This window comes from Triplophysa rosa, linkage group LG18 (assembly GCF_024868665.1).
Source record: "Triplophysa rosa linkage group LG18, Trosa_1v2, whole genome shotgun sequence".
Taxonomy (NCBI): domain Eukaryota; kingdom Metazoa; phylum Chordata; class Actinopteri; order Cypriniformes; family Nemacheilidae; genus Triplophysa; species Triplophysa rosa.
In genome coordinates, this window is record NC_079907.1 from 12,205,592 (window position 1) to 12,228,410 (window position 22,819).

General features: G+C 37.3%; 1 protein-coding gene across 2 annotated transcripts in view; it reads right to left on the reverse strand.

Moving 5' to 3' along the window:
* The window catches only part of ca10a (carbonic anhydrase Xa), a 167,737-nt gene that overhangs the window by 134,908 nt on the left and 10,010 nt on the right, over window positions 1–22,819 (reverse strand). For both annotated transcript variants that reach the window (XM_057359014.1, XM_057359015.1), the window contains one exon: window positions 18,700–18,774. In XM_057359014.1, coding sequence (XP_057214997.1) covers window positions 18,700–18,774 — 75 coding nt within the window. The remainder of the gene's footprint in view (window positions 1–18,699; window positions 18,775–22,819) is intronic.

Here is a 22,819-nt window from a genome sequence, read left to right on the forward strand (position 1 = left end):
TCCAGACTAACTTTTTTTACTAGGGGCACTGTAGCCCCTGACTGAATTTTTTAGGAGCGCAAACAGAAAAATTAGGGGCACACCTTAAATCAGCCTGCAATGCAATTATTGACATTTTTCCCCAAAATAGCTGTATAACTGACAAATACTTCGATAATAAATAGACTCAACTCACAGAAATTACAATGTGCAGTTTTATATTAATTTCAGAGAGATATGACATTACTCAATACCAGGGACATACGGAATCTGCAGACTTTTTAGTGAATTCTGTAGAACAGTTTTAAATGCGTTCACATTTGTACAGAAAAGTAAATCTATGTACCCGTCTATGCATTTAACTGCAGGTGACAGTGGTTTGGTTCTGCTCATCATTTAAAAAGAGGCAGAGCCTACAGAGAAGCTTTAAGGGCTAAGTAAAGAGACTGTTTAAACTCTGAATACACCAGACCAAATTAGTACTGAATTCATTTGAACCAACAGAAAACGTGCATGTCATTTTGTATGGAAAAGTATTTATTTGATTGTTTACAGTGTTAAAGCAAAACGAATGGCTTGTCTTAATACGTTCTTATGATGATTTTATTGTGTATTAAGGACACATTTCATCATGTTCACAACACATTTTGAAGATAACATCACAAAAACTTAACAAGAGCATTAGCCTGTCGTTCAATCTTGTTGTGAACGGATTGGAAATGATTCACTGCTGTCTCAAGTAATCAACAGATAAATGGCCTATTCTGAACTCCTCCGCGGTTAGTTTTGTTGTAAACATCTCAAATATCAAATCGTTCATCCTCAGGCTCAAAAAATCTGTCACAGCAAGCAGCGAATCGTAGTAATGCGCTCACGTTGTGTCTGTAAACTTGTCAATGATGAGCTGAGCTGTGACCGACGCAATGACAGCAAGAAACATCAGTTACCCAGCCGCACATGGCGCGCAGCTCCGAACTCTATCTTTCTCACACACATAGGCACACACAGGTGGGCTCGCGATCTACTCGTCCTTTCACATGAGATATAACAAATTGGCAGGTCGCACATGCGCAAGTACTTGGAAAAAGACGCTCGTGCTGTCTCAAAAACTGGTCGCAAAATGCGACCATATAGTCGCAGTCTGAAGCCCTCTGATACAACTATTCCTATCATGTACAAGCAAACTATGCAACAATGTAAATGGAAAAATACATACAATACAATGTTGGTAACTAGGGATGCACCGATACCATTTTTTAAAGACTGAGTACGAATACCGATATTTTTTCTGGTACTCGCCGATACCGATACCTATAACCGATGCCTGTATAATGTACAATTATGTTAATAAACCAGTATCTTACTGGTACATTTTCTCTTTTTCTTTTGTTTTTTGGTACTTTAAAACAAAATACTTTTTCGTTTTTTTAAGTACTATTTTTAATTAAGTTCTATTTTTTATGATAAATAGCACAATTTTACTAGCACATTTACTTCAGTTTACTAAAGTAAACAATATACTCTGTGGTAGAATTATAAAAACTTCCAAGGGGGATGGTGTGGTAAAATGTGAGTGTATTATAACATGTTCAAGTCAACCGGACTTTTATTTTGATGGGACACCAGAAAGAGCGTTTATTTAAGTTAACCAGACTTTTATTTTGATGGGACACCGCAAAGAGCGTTTGTTTAAGTTAACCGGACTTTTATTTTGACGGATCGCCACAAATGGTGTTTGATTATGTGTTCGTGTCCTCGTGCAGTGAAACGCTGGCGCTGAAAGCTCCACAAGCACAAGCTTCAGTACACACAACCGCGCCACTATTTCACACACAGTCACGCAAAACAAGCAGAATACATATTTAAAAGGTATCTGAATATGCCATTCAGTGTTGCATAGCAAATTCTGTGTTTATGCCTGGATTCCTCGATTCCGTCCGCGCTTTCCACATTGCGGAAATCATAGGGCTCTATGTATGTCACGTGAGGTATCGCTCTTTGGTATCGGTGTGTCATCGTACATGTACCGATCCCAGTATCGGTATCGGCTCGATACCAAGCTCATGTACTCGTGCATCCCTATTGGTAACCAAACAATGGCAGTACCCATTCACTTCTATTCACACGTTTTTACAGCTCGTGAGCATGCTTTCAATTGGCTAATTCTAAATACAGTACACTGTGACTCTGAAACATACTGAGCTGGTTTTACTCCAATAATCATCTGCAGATTGAAGTCTTATAAGAATATATTTGAGATATATGGCACTATAATGCATTAACATCTGGGTATGGGCACAGAGCTTATTAGAATGTAGAGCGAGTATCCAAATCTGGAGCCAGAGGCAGATGTGTCTGGCCCTCTCTTGGGACTTCTGGTTGTTTGGCAGCAGTTAAAAGGAAAGATAAAGCCCAAAGTGAATCAAACGCTGCTGGTATGCAGTTAAAAGGCATGTTCTGATAGCATTCCATGTCTCTTTAAAATGGTAATACATGAGATATAGCACAGAGAATGGGCTAAAGCTAGAGCATATTTGCACCAGCGTTGTTACAGAGTGTGTTTAGACTTTCCTCCTATCCCATCAGGCCTTGCCGATTTCAATACATTCGGTATGTGTTATTGTACTTATATTATGATAACGATGACCTTTTTAGTTGACTATCATATGGGGATTTTAAAATGTTATCTTAGCAGAAAAGCTGCATAGTGAAACAGATCAGCCATTTCAATCTGACGCTGAAAAACAGCACACGGGGCAGAGCCCATGGTGGCATTACTGAAAAATGCTGTATGTGAGAAAAGTAAGAACTAAAGACAATAAACGGTAGTTGCTGACGCTCACCAAGTCATCGAGCTTGTAGTGGCTTTTCCCTGAAGGCAAATACCACTAGGTTTTTAGGTGACCAAAACATTCACAAAGAACTTGGAAATGTGGTGTTAATATTATCAGCTACCTTTTGCCGTGACCCTCTTTCTGGTTTGAAAAATACACTTTGAAAAGCAATATTGAAACACTTGGCTACAGATCATTTCTTTTTATACTTATTTCTCTTTTTCCTTCATATTTGTCCATTCACTGACAATTGCATATATATGGCACACATAACTGGCAAGTGCAAGCTGAAATAACCAGCTCAAATCTATTGCAACATCATTTACAGTATAGGTCTGAGTTTTGTAAATGTAATTTAGAAGTAGGCTCCAGACAAAAAGTTGAAGTGAAGACCCAGACTCCAAAATAATGAAACATTCAGAAGCAGAAGGACTTTGTATTCGCCAAAATAATGAATCATCCATATAAATGGCCCTTTAGAAGCCATGTAATCCATGCTCAGGTTCTGTTTCTTGTGGATGATTTTTCAAGATCTATTGCAGTGGTTAAAGATTTGCAAGAAAATGCATCAAACTCTGTAATTTCACGCTTGACTATGGCTTTAAGATTAGCATGCGGAACCGCTGCAGACAACTGTAGCACCAGTGCAGACACAGGAATTGAATATGTTTGCTTCAGTTCATTGGATGCATAGCTTCCCAGTCTGGTACTTTTTCTATAATGAGAAACCGGCAAAAGTGAGATATTTACGTGCGGGTGAGCTATAAAAGATGTGATCTATTAATAAAAAATAAGTATTGCATCAAGAATTCCATCTTTTGCTTCCCACTGTCTAATAAATCATAAAGGAACAACATTCAAAAAACTACTTAAAACCCATCTCTTTTGTGAATACTTGACAGACAAAAAAAAAAAACCCACTAACCCTCTCTCTTTCTCTCAACAGCTAGTGGTCTAGCTTTTGTTGAAACCAGTAACTTTGTATTGGCACCTATTGCATTATTGCTCCTGTATGACATATCGCTTATTGCTCCTTATACTCTTTGTAAGTCGCTTTGGATAAAAGCGTCTGCTAAATGACTAAATGTAAATGTAAAGGTGAACTACTCACTATTAAGATCTTACAAATCATTCCCAAAATAATATTTAGGAGTATCTATTGACAGAAGACCGTTATAATATACATAACTATGTCTTAAGAGGTGTATAAAGACCTTACATAATGAAGCGTTAGGATTTTGTTACCATTGTCATGGCTCTGCTTCATTTAGTCATGTTTTTCTTGGTCCTGTAGCAGAGTCATGACAAAGCCTTTGGTTATGTGTGGAGAGAAACATATTATTGTCCTTTTGACAATAATATACATTCTCTCCAGTGTCTCGTCTTTGGCCCCGCCCCTCTCGTTTCTTGTATTGCTTTCCTCTGTGTCTTATGTTCCACACCTGCACTCGCTCGTTATCCCTCGTTTGTCTTCCCTTTAAATACCCTCTTGTATCTTTGTCTTGTGTTTCGTGGATTGCGTTGTGTATGTGCTTGTTCCTGTTTTTGCCAGTGTCCTGTTGCTGTATAAATCCCAAGTCAAGTTGAGTCTTTGTAAGTTTGTTAGTTAGCGTTTGTATAGTGTTGTTCTTTTACCCTGTCTTAGTTTTTATTTGTCCTGTCAGCGTTAGTATATAGTTTTGTTGGTTTGCCCCATCGTGGGTTTTTGTTTTGTGTTCTGTTTATTATTTATAATTAAAAAGTCTTCCTTGTTAACCCCTTCACGCCTGCCTGCATTTGGGTTCTTTCCACGCCAGCCGTGACAACCTTAGAATGAGCTATTTCTATCTACATACACTGAAGGTCCCCTTACATGAAATTCACCATGTTGTTTCTACAGTAGCCCTAAACGGAGTAACTGTTCCACAGAGCGCGTTTCGTAACTATGTTATCTCCTTCGGCAAAGAAGCGAAAGCATGACAGCATTTTTGTCCTGTGTCAGTTGCCGTAGTGCTTGCTTCAAAAGAGAGGGGTGGAGTTGGTTGTAATTCGCAAACTCACCACTAGATGCCGCTAAAATCTCCACATTGCTCCTTTAAAACATGAGAAATCTCAAGCTGAATTTTAATTTGAACAAAGTTATATTTGACCTCATTCTATGAAGACTTTGCTGAATTCAGATTCCCCACCCACACATTAAATGTTCTGTCCTCCATCCTATCTTAGAACAGTTTGCCATTTTGACACCCTTTTACATTCTCTTGGTCTTCACACTTTTAAATCTCTCCTTTAAAATCCCTCCATTAAAATTGCATGAATCAATTTAATCTGTGCAACCATATTTGCCTTTTTGGTAAAACCAGTTCGCAACTTTCTCACTGGTACACAACTGCACCCAGTGTTTACTTCATACTGTGTAAGATCATGAATAATGCCCTCGCCTTATACTTAAGAAACACATGGGTACATGAGAGTATGGGTCTGTTTGTTTATAAGTGTTCAGCCCTGTGCTTATTTCAAGCAAGCAAAATCCCTTTAAAGCTATAAAACTATAGGGGCCTTAGGGAGCAGGAATCACAAACTGCAGCATCAACAGTAAAATGTAGACTATGTTTCAACATGTTGTTCATTTACACTGAACAAGTAAATAACATGATTAAATCTTAAAAGTAGAAATAAATAAATGGTGTTAATCATTGTTATATTCTCAAAATTGTCATAACCCAAACTTATGTGACTTTTGTGTGAAATACAGAAGGGTTTTTTAAATTATTGACCTACAATTGTTAAAAAAACAGCTTGGACATTCTGCTAAATATTTTAGGTTATGTGCAGGAAAAAAAGCGTGGAAATGATTCAGTGTTGGTCTAATATGGTGTTTTCTAAAGCTCGTTCAGAAAATAACACAAGATTGAAAAACACGATGTACATTACAACAAAACTATATCAAATAAAATGAAGTGTTCAGACATGCTTTGACCACTCCATCAAAGCTAGTGGTGCATGAAGTTTACAGATTTTTGTAATCTTTAAAATATTGTTAAGTTTTACATAATTAACTTCAGTTGTTTTTGTTTGTTCAAAATTGAATACCAAAAGTCCTCAAGATGGATTAGTCAACTGTACAATTCACTCATGTAATTTAAAGTAAAAGGTAATAACACCTGCTGAGAAATGCTATTGATTTGATTGCAGAGTCTTTGCGATAGTTTATTGTGTCTTCAAACTTTCTGAATATTGCTTTAGAAAGCACAGCGTAGCACAATGCACCATGACAATCTGAGTAAAATGAAGATGAAACCTTTTGATCTTTCGCTCTAAAAATCCGATAGCTCTTTGGCCTTTGAAGCTCAAGTGACTGACTGGTATACAAATTAATAAACAGCTTGTTAAAAAAAACTATGTGTGATGACTGGACCATCCATTTCTCATCTTGTAGAAAGATTGATTTTTCTTAAGATAGTATTGAAATTGTGTTATATCCACTTGGCCATGCTAAAACGAGAAAAGGTCAATGCAAAAGCCACCTAAGAAAAAAACCTGTAGAATCAAGATAACAGACAACCGTGTTGATGGTATTTCCTCAGCTCCCCAACCCTTATATTCACATTTCCAATGTGTCCTATTTAAACACCTTCCCTTAGTGTCATCCCGTGTATTATCCTGCAAGGCATGACCGTCACAGAGAACACAGGAACTAATTCAATTGGCATTATCGCCACAGCGATAACTTTATTCATACAAAGCTATCATTTTAGCCCTTTAAGATGTGCCAGGAAGATTTCCTGAGCAGTAGGGGTCATTTATTACAATGAGATTTAGAGATTATTAGTAATTCGGTTCATGGGGATGCCCACATGATGAGGAAGTTCACCCTCTCAAGAGAGCAGCCAATGGAGAGCAAGCTTTATTGGCGCTGATAGCTCTTCAGTGGTCCTCCGTACTAAATATAATCATTCAGTTATACTTATCTCAGAATAATACTCAATGTTAGACAAGGGTGCTGCGGACAGGACACGGTGGAGATGGTGTTTCTAAAAGCCAGTTCAGAAATCAATGTGTAGTCTAGAAATAGACGTGTAGCTTGGCTAGTCAAATGTTAAAGCCTGAGACTATTTTATTAAAATAAATGTAATTTTATACCTCCCACTCAAAGACGGAAAATATAGTTATGAATTATAGGCCCCCTGTGTAATTTATAACTAGGGCCTACATCCTGTCACAGCTGTTTAAGTGGGAGGTATAAAGACATATACTGTACATTTATATTAATAAAAATGTCTAGTCATTTTTTACAATGTCATGCTTTTTTAGTACAAATTATAAGCATAACCATTTGAAATAGAGATGCACTGATACAAAATTTCTCCTTCGATACCGACAGCCGATAATTCAGAGTGATATCTGCCGATGCCAATACCGTTTGTGAAGATTTATATTTCTTAACTTTCTGAATGTAATTAATTCATATAATGACTATTAATATGAAACATCAAACTGGTGATGTTTCTTAAAGCAGCCATTCCCTGTGATGACAATTTTCAAACTTTAGTGTAATGTTGCTGTTAGAGCATAAACAATATCTGCAAAATGATAAAGCTCGAAGTTCAATGCCAAGCGAGATATTGTCTTTAACATAATTGGCTTCTCAAGGACTACAGAGAACGGCTGGAATTGGACTGCAGCCCGTTACTTCCCGGGTAAATGATGTCACTATTCCGAGTTTTTGAAAAACCTCCGCCCAAAGGAATACACCAAAAAAGGGACGAGGCCTTCCTTAGAGAAGAGGAAGAGCCGCTGGAGTAGTGTTTGGTTATCAGAGATTGTAAACATTTGACTGAGCTGCGCGGTTAATTCCTTTCTCTTTCATCACAGTCCTACAACTGGTAATAAGAATTCAGCTACACACATTCTAAGATAACCAACGGTCAAATAACAGCTTCCATGACATCGGCTGTGAAAGCTGTTCTGTGTAATATTGTGTGTGTGTGTGCGCATACCTCTAAAACACTTCTATGAAACGTCCTTTGAAGTCCTGCTTGCAAAAGTCTGCTGGTCAATCTGCTTGTTTTATTATCCAACTTAGGTCCAATATAAAAAGGCAAAACTAACGCTCTGTTATTAGTGTTAATTAATATAACCGGTCTGACCCAATTTCCCTCGCCATAGTAAGAAAAAAATTGCGATCTCTAACAAAGATTAACGTTTGCACATGCACTAGCAGACCTCTGTTACTCTTCGATCGATCCGCATGTTTTTAACTGATGAAGTGAAGTTGATGCCATTGTTACTGTTTATTGCTAAAAGCCAAAGCTTATAAATACACGTACACTGAGAGGGGGACCGACCAATCACAACAGCCTGAGAAGCGTAAGCTCGCTGATATGGTATGGGTGGGACATCTTCAGACACACGCTCTAAGCGGGGAACCAATCACGACAGACCTGGTCAGCTTTACCAATCAGAGTGTTTCGGAAGGAGGGATTTTATATAGACAGGAAGAAATCCAGTCGTTTTGTTAGAAGAGGGAAAGAGGTGTACAATAGACTTGAAATATGTGAAATATAAAGCGTTTTTTGAAACTAGAGACATGAACATCCATTGTTAAACACCAAAAACACATAATCAAAGCTTCAAAAACAGCAAAAGAATGGCTCCTTTAACACTTTCTATCCAGAGCACAAACTCATTGAATTTTCCTGTCTTCTTTTGATCGACAGGATATATCGGCCCTAATCATCGGCTGTTTTTAAACTATCGTCAGATAGCAGATACTGTGAAAAATTGCTTTTATCGACCAATAATGATTATTGGCCGATATATCGGTGCATATCTCGTTTGAAAAGTTCAATTAATTATATTTACATATTACAGTTCATTAGTTTTTTTATATGTTTCCCTCCGCATGATTTAAGACATCGAACCATGAAGTAAAAAAATCAATGTTCGTTTACTTGCATTTAATCCTTTAACAGTGCAGAATCTCTGAAATCAAAGTTTCTAATTCATTTTATGTTATAACGTTTTTAATCTTACATTTTTTTTAATCCTAAAACGTTATTTCTAGATTTAGACTTAATTTAAATCTTAGACAATTTATTGCAGCCTGATACTTTCAAGCCCCACTATCTGTTCAGTTTAAAGGTGCTTTAAGTCAGTGATAGCAGGCGTTCTGCTAACTTCCGCTAGTCTCAGATGCTGAATATGACCACCCCCATCCCTTCAACAACATGCCATCTTTCCAAAACCCTATGTTACAAAGACCTGTCAGAAAGTCATGAATGCGCACAATGACTGACAGGTAGACAGCGTTTCTGATAAAAAAGCATTGGCCGCCCCCCTGACACTTTCTTTGCTGTTTACAGAGCCTAGAGCTGTCACAGAGACAGGTGTGATTTCTCAGGACACCTATAGCAGTGATATCTGTCAGCTTGGAGGGACAATTTATGCAGGCTAGCTGAAAAAACACACACTTAAAAAGCTTCTTTGTGATGTGATATACTAAATTATATTTGTAATTTCTTTAAGTAAAACAAATATGAATAAAAGCCTGCATGTGAAGATCTAGCCATGTAATTACAATTATACAATCTTCATTCATTTAGAGATCTGCCTTTTGAAAAATAATGCTTAAAGGATTTACATAAAATCTTTATAGAAGCCATCACATTAGCATTCTATGGCTTTTAAGAGCATCTTCAAAGAGTCCTGTTTGAAACACGTGTAAAAATTTGAAACGGCAATATTTTAAAATAATCTCTGAAGCACACCGCCAAGTTCCTTTTTGGAATTGCTTCCATATTTTTTGCACCTCCTGGAGTGAAATTGGTTTGATCTTGAGCAGACTGTGCTGACGTATTTGCTGAATAGTAAACGTTCCATACTAATAGAGCAGAATCCACCACCTGTGAACCAGACATGAAAGTTCATCCAAGGAACTGAAATCAACCGCAAATTGATCTTCAACAATGAGGGCTCATTCAAAGCCAATTCCTGTATGCAAATGGGTTGAGTTTGTTGTGGGTGTTTAGGGTGCCAGGTGCCGATCTACAATAAAATATAACAGAATATATCAGAATATCTCAGATCAGGTGTTTTCAACGGGGGGTCCGCGATGGTACTACAGGGGGTCCACCAGTTATTGTTTGATCTCAAGTAGATTTTTTGCAGAAAAACAAAAATACAACTTGAAGTTCAATCAAAGCTCCAGATTTGTTGTTTCTTCAACATAAAAATGCATTAACAGGAACTCTCATCATTTACTCGCTCGCGTCACTCCAAAAACACATGACTTTCCAAAGAAAATAAATGGAAATTTTGCCATGCAATGAAATGCAACGTTAAGTCTTCCTAAATGTGTTTTCCAAGGAAAAAGTAATTTAATTAAAGCGAGTAAATTTAAAATGTAACGTATGACTGCGTAAATCAATAAAATGATTTTAATGGCTTCACGCTTTAAGCATCATAAAGTATGTCAAATCTATACAGTAACATGGTCCTAACATGTCACGTTTTATAACCGAAATTCCCTACTCCTTCTCTATCTCGCTCACTCACTCTCTCTCTATCTCTCTCTCTCTCTCTCTCTCTATATATATATATCCATCACGGGGTCCCTGTCCTAACAAAGGTTGAAGACCCTTGCCTTAGACATTTCATGCACGACTTCCAGACATCATTTAAAGCTTTCAGGTTTCCAGCCACACCGTGAGCCCTTTAGCTTTGCTGGCACTGTTCTGATTGATGGACGATAACAGGCCATTCAGTCTTGAGTGACAGAACGAAGCAACTTAAGTTTCTCCCCCAAGACATCCTGAGCAGTCTCGTGCACGTCACAGCCCATCCCCGTCCACCTATCGTCAGTCCACCAGGCAAGCAGCGGTAAATAAAGAGCAGGTTATGAGAGTCTTCCTCACTGCACCCCCATCCATCAGTCGGTCTCTTAATACATACAGCTGTCACGCATCCCGAGAGGAACTGCTGTGTGATGTATTTCACCACCGCGGAGAAAATTAGCTGCTCTGGATATGTTTCTCTGCCTAAACTTAGCATTCCTGCATGCCTTCAGGAAAAGCGGGTATGACTGTCAATGAGATGAATTACCATTCAGCTGCGGTGGGGATTTTTGTTGTCGGGGCTCTCGCACCCGGAGATTAAGGCTGCAGCATGACGCGTTTATTTACCTCGAAAACAATAGGAGCGCACGCCACGGCTTGTGTCTGTAATTACTGTACTGTGTTATGCTTGATGACCAGTAGAGATTCTGCTATATACCGCAGTACGATATGTGCGCTGTGACTTTAAAAAGTCTGAAATGATGTAAAGCTGCACTCACTTAATTTTGATGATGCTTCAGGTTTGTTGTTTACATAAGGAGCAATTAAACTTTGATGTTTCCATTGTTTGGTAACTCTTGGTTGTTTCCAGTTGTAGAGCAACTTCACAACTAATATAGATTTAAACAGAAGCATGGTTACCCGTTTATATAATAATATGAAACATACACTACCTTGACAAAAATGTTTCTCAATCTCAAGTCTTTGTATCTGTAGGTGTATGTTTTAACATTTGCAATATATATGAAATTCTGTCATTACAAAACTGAATTTTTATAATTTTTTTAATGGATTACTTGGACCAAATTATTAATAAAAAAACAACCAATAAGAGTCCAGCATAGATGAAAATTCCTTCAATAGCGACTAAAAAGCTTCACGGTTTAAGACCTTTAAGCCGTGTGTCCACCGAGGCGTTTACGCCTGCGGCCGGCGTGTTTTTTCAATTGTTTTCAACGGAAATGCCGCACTTTTAAAAAAGCCATCAGTTAACGTTTTTTTCCATGCTCAGCGCTCGTGCTATTAGTTTTTCCCACGATCAGCACCGGCGTTCGACCGGGCACCCAGAGTTGAAAAATGCTCAACTTTGGGCAGAACGCTGTGCCTGCAGCGGGCGTTTTCAGCCGAGCTCCTGCCGTTTTCAGCCGAGTAAATGTGCCTCGGTGGACACAGCCCCTTAAGAAGCTGGATGTGTTCAGGTAAACAATTTTGCATTATTTTAACAATTGTATTTTCAACTTTGACGATGCTAAAATATAATTAATATAATTTATCAAATATTGTTCATTCATTTTAATTGTTTTTAGTTACAAGATAATTTCCAAAGTTACAGTTGTTATTTCAAGGGTTTTATGCTTTACTTTTATTCTAAAATGTGGATAAATAAATAAAAATGAGTTGGTGATGCTTAACTTTTGACGATAGTGTACGTGAATCACTTGGTATGTTTAGCAGAAATGCATATATACATACATGTGTAAATACACACCCAAAGTCACCATGACAAAATTCCTTTGTTCATAACCCACCCTTTCTAGACGTAGAAATAAAGAGTTCTATTAAAGTATGTACATGTATTTTGGCACAGGCAGGCAATCCTTTGAAAGTTTAGTTCAATTCAAATACTGTTATGATTAATATTTGCTTCTTTGGCTTCCTGGGAGAACATCTTATTTATATTCAAATGATCTTGCATTTTGATAAAACTGCTCTCAAACCCTCTTTATATTACATATGTAGCATTATACCTGGCATTGTACAAAAGAGGCAATAAGTGGTACATAATTTTAATATCCTGACTGCAGATCCACTTTGAAGTAGACCCATCGGGCCATTTAGTGCCCAATGATGCATGCGCATAGGGGAATCGCATAATATCTGAAAACTTCCTAATTGACATATTATATATATCCCTCATCATTACATCAAATGTGTGACTATATGAAATGCAATTGCTGAGACTCTAAAATAGGTATTTTGCCTTGAAATGATTTGGAAACATTTAGTTTAACCCACAGGTTTATCTCTCAAACTTTCTTTCTGCCGTATCGCAGTGATTTTTCCTTGACGTTCTCATTCACAAGAAGCGTCGCATCAGCTATGCAATCTGTGTTGAGCAGAACTGACTCAAACAGATTTATATGAGACTGTTCAGAGATTATTGTGTATCTCGCAGAGGGAGGGAAAGACGTTTAACGTCACATCCTCCATCTGCGACCCATTTCTGGCAATGCGCAAAATTTGTTTTGGCTGTCTTGAGTTGTGACAGTTGCTGATTTTGCAGCAGCCATGTGCATGATATGCAAAGCTACAGAGAATGCAACAAAGTGATCAGGAGAGCCTGAATGCACAGAGAATTTAAAATTATACACAAATTAAATGCCATCTAAACATGTGAGCAGAGCTGAAATTAGTTTTCTATCCCAGTGGTCACTTTCTCCATTTCAGACACAGCTCAATTTGTGCACCAATAGACAATTCTTCTCTGTCCTTAATTACATTTCGACCAGGAGCTGTCTATCCTTAAACCGCTTGTAACTGCTAGACATGCGGGAACTACCTGCCTATTAGCATCCTTTATTGATTTAGTGTAGCTTAACCACCACTTAAATGAATGCTTTAGGTGACTCTAGATATAGACAGCTATATGTGCGCAATGAACTGCATCAGGGTTCACAGCCCCGTGTAACATGGCTGTCATTCAATGGCCAGATGTCAACAATGAAAATCATTGTAAACCTTCTAACAATACAGATAAAGCCCTATGATTTCTGCGATGTGGAAAACACAAACACAATTTCAAAATCAGAAACAAAATTTTAATTTATTAAATTACTGTGTAAAGCAGAAATTTGGCAAGACTGAATGAATTGAGTCTTAGTAGCGCTGAAACCATAGTAACGCTGAAACCAAATTGAAATTGTGATATGGACTAATATCAGTCATTCTTTAGCTGATGTTAAAATATGAAATCTGCTTGTCCTGCATGTCTCAGAGTGAATAAGTGGCACTACACATGTGACGCTTGTGGAGTTTTCCGTGTCTGCATCTCACTATATGGACACGTGAACACATGAACTTCATCGCTAGTGGTGCTCTGAGAGTTTACTTCACAAACAAGTTTCATATGAAAAAACTTGCAACAAACACACACTAAAACTCAAAGGTTTCTGTGACAACCCGGCAAAATGGTCTCCCCCTCCGTTCTTTCGCGTTTCAGCCCAGGTTTAGATGCGGCCCACCCGGAAAGGTCCCTATATGCCAGACAGAGCCGGCGCCAGCTGAGCTCTGAAGAAGGGGTGACAGAAATACGAGAGGGGGCGATCACGTGATACATATAAACCCAGCTAGAAAATACATACTGTATATGATAGGTTCTTGAAATTATGTTGCATTGTAATCAAACATGTCCCTACTACAAACACAATTAAAGCTAGCAAGCAATTTGCAGATGACAAAGCACCGAATAATCTTACTACAAAATAGATTGTCACTTTTTTTCAGCAAACTTGAATCACAAACATTTTAGTCACACAACTGTGATATGTAATTTGAAATACAGTACAAAATAAATGTTTAAATTTAAATATTTACATTTTTGAGATCTTAGATATCTCCGTGTTGTTGAGACCCCATTTCAGCTAAATAAGTTTAGTATGCAGGGTCTGGGATTTTAAAATGCAACAAATAATGTAATATTAACATGGTTTCACAGATTTATCACAGTGTCTGACTTACAAGTTAAACTGGATTCGTTTTTACTAGTTTTATCTAACTAGCCCTTGTCCGTTTGTAGAACTAACAAGGCTTATTCACCATGCTTGGTTTAAAATAAATGCAGGGAAAACTATACATTTACGCAAAATGTACTGTTTAGAAAGTAGGTTTAGGTAACACCATTACTGTACGATTCAACAAAAACAACATACCCGAGTCTGACATGAAATGGTTAGCGCACATCCATGTTTCACTATTTAATTTGTTTCTGCGAATTGCAGCGATCAGTTTGCTTATTTTTATCTTTTGGCAGCCTGTAAAAAGAAATCTCAGATTCTTGCTTAATCCTTGTGTACAATTAATCGCACAACATCTTTTCAATGTTTTAAATAGTGTACAGATAGCGGCAAGCACTGCTGCATTCAGTCTTTCTGCCACTCAGTGGGCGTGACTCCCGTGATGATCTCCGTGTGCGGTTCCATCATGTGGATACCTCACGTAATGCCAATGTAATGTTAGGGTGAAACAATATCAAAATGTGACTTTGCCGTCCTAAATATTACTTTGTATTTTAATATTCACATTAAAAAGACAATTCACAAATTACATTTATAAATAAGATATCATTAAAATTTCTAAATCACATTAATTATGATCTGAGGGGGCGGGATAACCCCCCCGTGCCGCCAGCCCTGCTGCTAGATGGCCAGTCCGCCCCGTATTACAGTAATAATACTAATATAATTCCTACAGCATATTCAATTATTCTGTAGTATTAAACGGATATTTCATCCAAAAATTAAAATTCTGTCATCATTTACTCACGCTCATGTAATTTCGAATTTTTATAAATGACTTTGTTCCGATGAACACAAAGAAAGATATTTGGAAGAATGTTAGTAATTTTCAATTCCGGCACATCATTGACTACCATAGTAGGAAGAATTAAATGGTAGTCAAATGTGCCCGAGAACTCTTTGTTTTCCTGAAATCTTCAAAATATCTCATTGTGTGTTCAACAGAACATAAAATTACAATTTTTTTCCTACTATGGTAGTGGATGATGTCCCAGAACTGAAAATGCTAACATTCTTCCAAATATCTTTCTCTTGTGTTCATTGGAACAAAGAAATTTATACAGGTTTCAAACAACCTGAGGGTGAGTAAATGATGACATTTTCATTTTTTGATTAACTATCCCTTTAAGTAAATTACAGTAGTATATTAGTATATTTCAGTATATTATAGTACATTTCAATGTTTAGTATACTGTATTTACTATTGCATATTACAGTTTACGGTTACTGTTACTGGATATTTGCCTGTGTTAACAACTAGGTCTCTGGTTGTAAAAACACCTGATACATGAAAAGTGCCATGTGGAAACGTGTCTGAATGATTTAATTAAATTTGTGTGTCGATTTATAAAAAAAAAACACTAAAGCAGTCTACAATCAGAGATGCTACTGACATCTTTGAAGTTGAAATGATCTGTTAAGACTCTCCTAAGTCACTAAAGAAGGAAGGATCACAAAACTAATGACACTCATCAGGAACATAATGGCAAATAAAAAGCACATTAAAATCACAGCAATAGTCAGGATATTTGCATAATTTTTATATTGGAAACATATTTTGGGCCTACCTGAAAGTACTCATCCATAATAGCATACATCCATTCAACGCTTGTGATTGCATTCTTTCTTTCAATAGAGCGATCATGTTTTTAAGAGCTGACTCAATCTCTAACCTTCCAGGATTTAGGATTTCAAAACCCCACTCTAGGGTAGACATTCAAGTGTTTTACACCCTGTCAAAGACCTCGAAATTATCCCTATCACTAGCTTACACAACAAAAACAGGCTACTATGTGTTCCAGCTCATCAGCCAGTGGCGGTCAGGGGCAACATCCATTTCATCAGCCTCTCATGCTTAGAACGCCCAGCCCTGCTGCAACATACAGTACAGGAACTACGGGGCTCTAAGATAACAGTCGCTTTGGATTTCAAGGCACAGAGTATTAAACAATCATCAAAATACAGCTGCACCTTCCTCACCATGATGTCCTTCCCACACCTCTGGTGAATAAACAGGAACCAGATTGCCAATCCAACACCCCTCTCGGCAGCTCAAGATGGTGTGCATCTAAACCCAGCGTGATATTCCACAGAATGTGACTAGGACATAGGGGAACGGGTTTAAACTGTTCCCTGGCTTTATCTCTCTTAAAATACTTATTTTTGCTCTCCCTCGTAATGTTGAACGGCGTAATCCACAAAAAAGGTTTAAAGAGCCCATAGAAACAACAAACGTAAATAAGATATCATAAATCATGAGACCGAACTTTTGCCTGGCTCGTGTTGATGCCCTTTTGTAGACCCCAAGAGTCCCCACCTAGGCCACCACTTCATAAAGACGTTTATATAGTTTATAGACAGAGAGACATAGACAGAACAACTTACTTTCTCTCCAGATATGAACTGTGTTCCAAAACCTACCAAGGTGCCTCTTCTAAAGCGGCATAACAGTCTCGAAACTCACAAAAAACTAATTAAAAATCTATTTGTAATTACACTGAACAATTTTAAATCAATTTTTCTCAACATGAAATGTTTTTATTTATCTCACTGAGCTTGGCGCAATGCATCATAGGATTACCAGCATTGCAATTATTAGAAATATATATATATATATCTTCAAGCAGCAATTACGGGGTCAAGCCCAAAAAGGGCACAAAGTAAAGTACACATGGTCATGTCTGATCATGAGTTTATGAAAATCAGACTTAAAATCATAGGTAAAATTTTAAAATTTTTCATGACAGAAAATTACGTCATGGGGAATTCGAACTAGTGTGAGCTCAGGATTCAGAGGAAAACATAACTTTGTTTCTACACTTTGCGGTTCAACGAGTGAAAATGTATGTGAAATTTGGACTGTTGGTGGTGCTAGAGGGTTTGAGTTAGAGACTCCAAATTTGTTCTGGATAATGACGAGACTGTCCACTATCTGTGTAAAAAATTTCATAACTTTCCTGCGTACGGTTCTATGGGCTGCCATAGACTTCTACGGCGGAAGAAGGAGAAGGATAAGGACAAGGAGGAGAAGGAGAAGAAGAAAACTAACGGATACAATGGAGAGGATCAGAGATGAAGTATTTTTGTAGGCTAACCCGGAAGTAAGTGCCGCACTGTTGCAAATGCTCTGTTGCAAATTTTGGGAGCTTTAAATGCGCAATGACGTCTAATGTCCCCGCCAAAGGAAGTAGTCACTTTAAGCAACTTGTTAGCAACCGCCGTTTTTAAGACACAATAAGGCTTTAAAAAAATCACAAGCGGGTTACAATTGGTGTGTTTTATGTCATAGAATAAAACGTGAAAATAATTAGAGGTTTTGTTTACCACAGACCTTATTTTGGACGATTTACCAAAAACCCATAAAAAAAAACCCATAGACTTTGGAGCGATGAAACCGGAAGTTCTAAAATGTAATAAAATAATCAGATTTTACATAGGACTTTACAAAGAAGCCTTGCTGTATGCTATCATTAAAGCAAAAGTGGAACATATTATGCAAAGAAATTCATTGTTATTTTGATTTCACTCAAATTTACTCAAAACGTCACTGAAGTATAGTTTGTACTTTTAAAAATGTATTGCATATGAAAATCGTAACACTTTCAACAGCACTGTATAGTATGGCAAGCGCATTTAATTTAAACAAGAAAACAACCACCACAACACCAAATGATTGCATCAGAGTTATAAATTATTCTAACCATGTTTAACTGAAAAAGAGAAAAAAAGTAGACGGAAACAAACTAGCCTTTAGCAGCCGTTACATAACCTCTAAAGGTCAGGAGCTAAAGTTCTCACTTCACATTAACTGGAGTCAGAATAGCATCATTAGCAGAACATTTAGGTTTTACTGCAGCATTTGGAAGCCTATAGACCTAGACAGATTCTAGAGAAGTTCATGAGCTTGCGAATCTTTCAAAAGAGGCCATAATCTAAACGCTTTGAAGTCATTTCTGAAGCTCCGTCCATTGAAGAGCTTAGAAAAACAAGTAAAATACTAATATGGTTATAAAACAGGTTTTATATATATATATATATATATATATATACTGTATGTTAAGGCAGTGTAACTAAAACGGGTACGTTGTAATGCACTGGAAAATAAAATAAAGTAAAATAAAGTTATTATGATGTATAACATTAGTGAGACTCATTAAATCAAGCATTACCCAAGTATTAGTCTCTAATTATTACTAATAAATCCATGTGCAAGAGTAGAAAACTACACTGAAATGCACTGATCATGACACTTAGTAAAAAATGATTTAAAATTATTACCTGGAACAAAGCTCCCCTGAACAACTTCTTTGTAAGCCCACCATCCCTCGTGGATTTTGGGTGGATTTGGCTGAGCTGTGAGGATAGAAAAGGAAAATTGGTATGATTTACCTTAATTGTAAACAAACATATTAACAAAGGTTTTACTGAATTTGCCCATAATTTTGTTTTCCCTGGCATTCTGCATTCTACATTCTACATTTTTGTTTGGCAAACATTGGATACGTGCGCAAGGAGCAAATAACAAACCAAGCTGGAATTAAAAGACTCCGCTTTCGTTTCTCAAACATGAGGATGGAGATGCATTCTGGGTGGAGCAAGAAATCCAAGATTGAAGCAGGGCTGCAGTTTATAATTGAAGTGACCAAGTAGAGATCCTACTGCTAAAGGAGGTCATGGCCTTAAATTACACAGCAAGGCTTTAGGATATTGCATTTTTACACCTAAACTTTCTTGTCCTTACTCTGCCACTGGAAAACATGACTATGGGGCCAGAGGTGGCAGGGCTGGCTTTTAATGGAACCGGAGGAGGGTTAATCATTTCATCAAGGACAAGAACTAATGCAGGAGAGTAGTTCAATTTCACAAAAAGTGGGGGGTGGCTGCAGAGGTGAAAATACTTTCTCCTCTGGAGGCTTCTACTGGTAAATCAAACACTACACTATGGCTAATGATCTCAATGAAAACTACTTATCCAAATATAATGCTGTGGAAACTCAAATTCAAGTTGGCTACGACCCTAAAACAGCTTGACTTAATAGCAGCTTTTGGAAGCTTGTCGATGTTTTTATGTATTTCACTAGTTTTAATTTGCCATCTCTGTTTGAAAACACAACATATACACAATTATTAAAAGCTTACAGCTGTAAATCAGGATGAAAACATTGATACATTTTGATACATGTTGATATATTTTCAATTTTAGGTCTACATCCAGACTCTCTCTCCAATCTCCTCTACATAATAAAAATTCTGTTCCTGCTAAAGCTCAGTTTATACTCGTGAGTAGGACCTACACCATTGCCTGTCGACGTGGACAACGACGCATAAGTACAAATTAAAACCGACACGTAGCCTACGGCATAGAGTATAAACTGAGCTTAATTCATTTTATTGGGTAAGTGAGAGTTACTGGGACTGCATAAGCACTTTTTAAACATTGTGCATTAAATGAGTTCCTTCAACGTGTTGAACCCACTTGTGCATATTGTCGCTGACCTTTTCAAAAACTTGGATGTCCACATTCGCTCTCTTTCATGAAATTGAAACAAACACTGCACTATTTAAATGATTAAATACTGTGTTGTCAAAGTTCTGGTTTTTATTGGTTAGATATTTTTTCAGAACCCAGTGACAAACATAAAGGGTGACTAATAATAATGATTTATGGTGAAAAATAAAAATCATGAAATATGGAGATACAAGGTTTCAGAAGGACAGCAGCAATATACACTTAACATATGAGTCAACTAGAGATTGAAATAGAGAATTTTCTTTGCCGATTCCGATTTCTGAATTTATTACAAGTGAAACCGGCCGATTCCGATTTTCTATCCACAAACTATAATTGACAGTATACTGTATATAAAACCATATTAACTTTTCTTCAATACACATATTTTTTATTTTCATTGAATAAATGATTGAACATTACAATTTCCCCAAATTTCCCTAAATGCAGTTCTCCAAGCTGCATTAAATTACAGAATCTTCTCTTTCCCAAACAACTCTTAAATTGAAGAACTCTGTGACTGAAAAGAAGTACAAATAATAAAATGTAACTAAACATGTCACTTAATTTACCTTTTTCATTTTTGTACTCATCTCACAAAAGTCTAAGATAACAATAAAATACTTCAACTTTATTCTCGTCTGTTTCCGTTTATGAAACTAACATTGCTTTATTTCATTTTTTCTGAAATGTAAAATAAATTGTCTTTATCTTGTGTCTGTAGGATTAAAAGAAGTGGGTTGATTTTTGCTGCAACTTCAATAAAAAAGTTAAAAAATCTTATGAGTGAATTCTACTCTAAAGATGTACAGTATATGTATTTGCAGTTTTTTGTGTTAGTAAAGACCTCAATCAGATATATATCACATATATTGGTTGATTTATTCATTTTTTTATATTTTGGATTTTTAAAAACAAGTAGAAGTCGTGTTGAATGTCATTTTACCTAGGTGAAATGACCACAGTTTTAACGTAAGACAAGGAATCAGGTTGAATGGAATTGGAATGGAACGACTTCAACATGACTTTAGCATGTGTCAGAGTTTAGCATGATGCTAATAGCATCACTGTTAGCATACATACCCCATGTAGACGGAGCAGCGAGAGATGAACTACAGTGTGTACAGTACATGATGCGTGTGCACGCGCGTGCAGTCAGCGGATATGAGAGATGCACGTCAGTCAGCAGAGACTCGCGGTCTCATGCTGTCACATGCGAGTATAAACGAGCCGTGAAAGACAGGCTGTGCGCGCACATGTTTACTTGCAGCTTTGAGTGTACTGACGGCTGTGACGTTCTTGCCCGCATCACGGCAACAGAAGATCGGCTTGGAATCGGCGAGACGTGAGACTGACCGGCCGGTCACCGATCGGGCCGATCATACGAAAAACCGGCCGATTCCGATCTCTTGCCGGTCAATCGGTGCACCTCTAGAGTCAACACAATCTCACCATTCACTAGTCAGAGGGAAGAAACAACCCACACTGAAAAAACCGGTAGAAAAAAACATAAAATAATTTTTTGTAAAGTAAAACTACATGTTATTTTACACTTAAAATTGGTTTCTGTAATATGAGATTTTTCTACTGCATTTCAAAAATATGTGAAAATTCTGTAAAAATATTTTTTTTACAGTGCATTGTATGAAGGAAGTACACATTAAATTGCAGCAATATAATAAATTACTTATGGCATCTAAACCAGTCTATGCTAGTCGTTACATGGACAGCCAATTGACTTTATCTCACTTTACAACCCACAAGTGGGTCGTGACCCCCAGTTTGAAAACCGAAGTACTCGAAGACCATGATCAAATGGGCCACTGTAGAAAATGGGGCCGGGATAGCTCAGTCAACAGTAATTCCCAATTTTAAATCCCTGCATTCCAAATGATCACATATATTCCGGCCAAGGTTCTGAAATATTGCACAGAATTGTTTTGAAAGTATATTAATATATATTTCCAAAAGGTTAGCACGAAGTACATTTCAGATCTAAAGTAATATACAAATGTACATAAAAAGAAAAGGTAGGTCATAAATAAATAAATATGAGAAAAACACAGCCTTTAAAATACCACATATTCCTCAATTAAATGACTTTGTTTTGGCATTTAGGAGTGCAATCCTTATGTAGCCAGCACACAAATATCTGAAAAACTGCACTTTAAAACGCTGTTTGAAATATAGTAAAACGCCCAAGCTTGGTTTCAGGTCAAACAGCCTTCAAATTCCACAGCTAAGGTACACGGTAAATACCATAGTAGTTTTTCTAAATGTGTTCCAGACTATGAAATTGTAATAATGTTCATATCTCATCACAAAATAATGACCTTTACTATTCCCCTCTCTTTCTCTCTCAGGTGTTCTGTCAGGATGTATCACCTAGCAGAAGTTAGTATGGAGCGAGAGGCAATAACAATTCATCAGCCATGTTCTCCTGAGGGACTCTGGAGTAATAATACAAGAGAGCTTTAGTGGAAGCTCCGGGACAAGCATCAGACACTGCTGAACACTGCATCAAACCAGCTCTCTCACAATCTCAGTGGCAAAAACAAAGCTCCCATCCCCGCAGCTGCTGTCATTAGCAGAACTGAGTCTGGAGAAGACGACATAACTCCAATTGATAAATTCTGAAAGCATGAGACTCAAGCACTTCAGGTTTTATGGGACAAGAAAGCCTTCCATGGAACATGCAAGAAAGCTTTATCGGCCCATTGTGATCAAAACGAGAGTTTTATGTAAAAGTGTATATGGGTGTAAGCAAATATTGTATGTAATATGTTGAATATGCGAGGTGGCATGAAAAGGAGACATCACAAAATTTATTATGACAGAAGTTTGGGCAAAGCAGCTAACTTCTATTCTATTTTCCAAACAGCTTGGTTG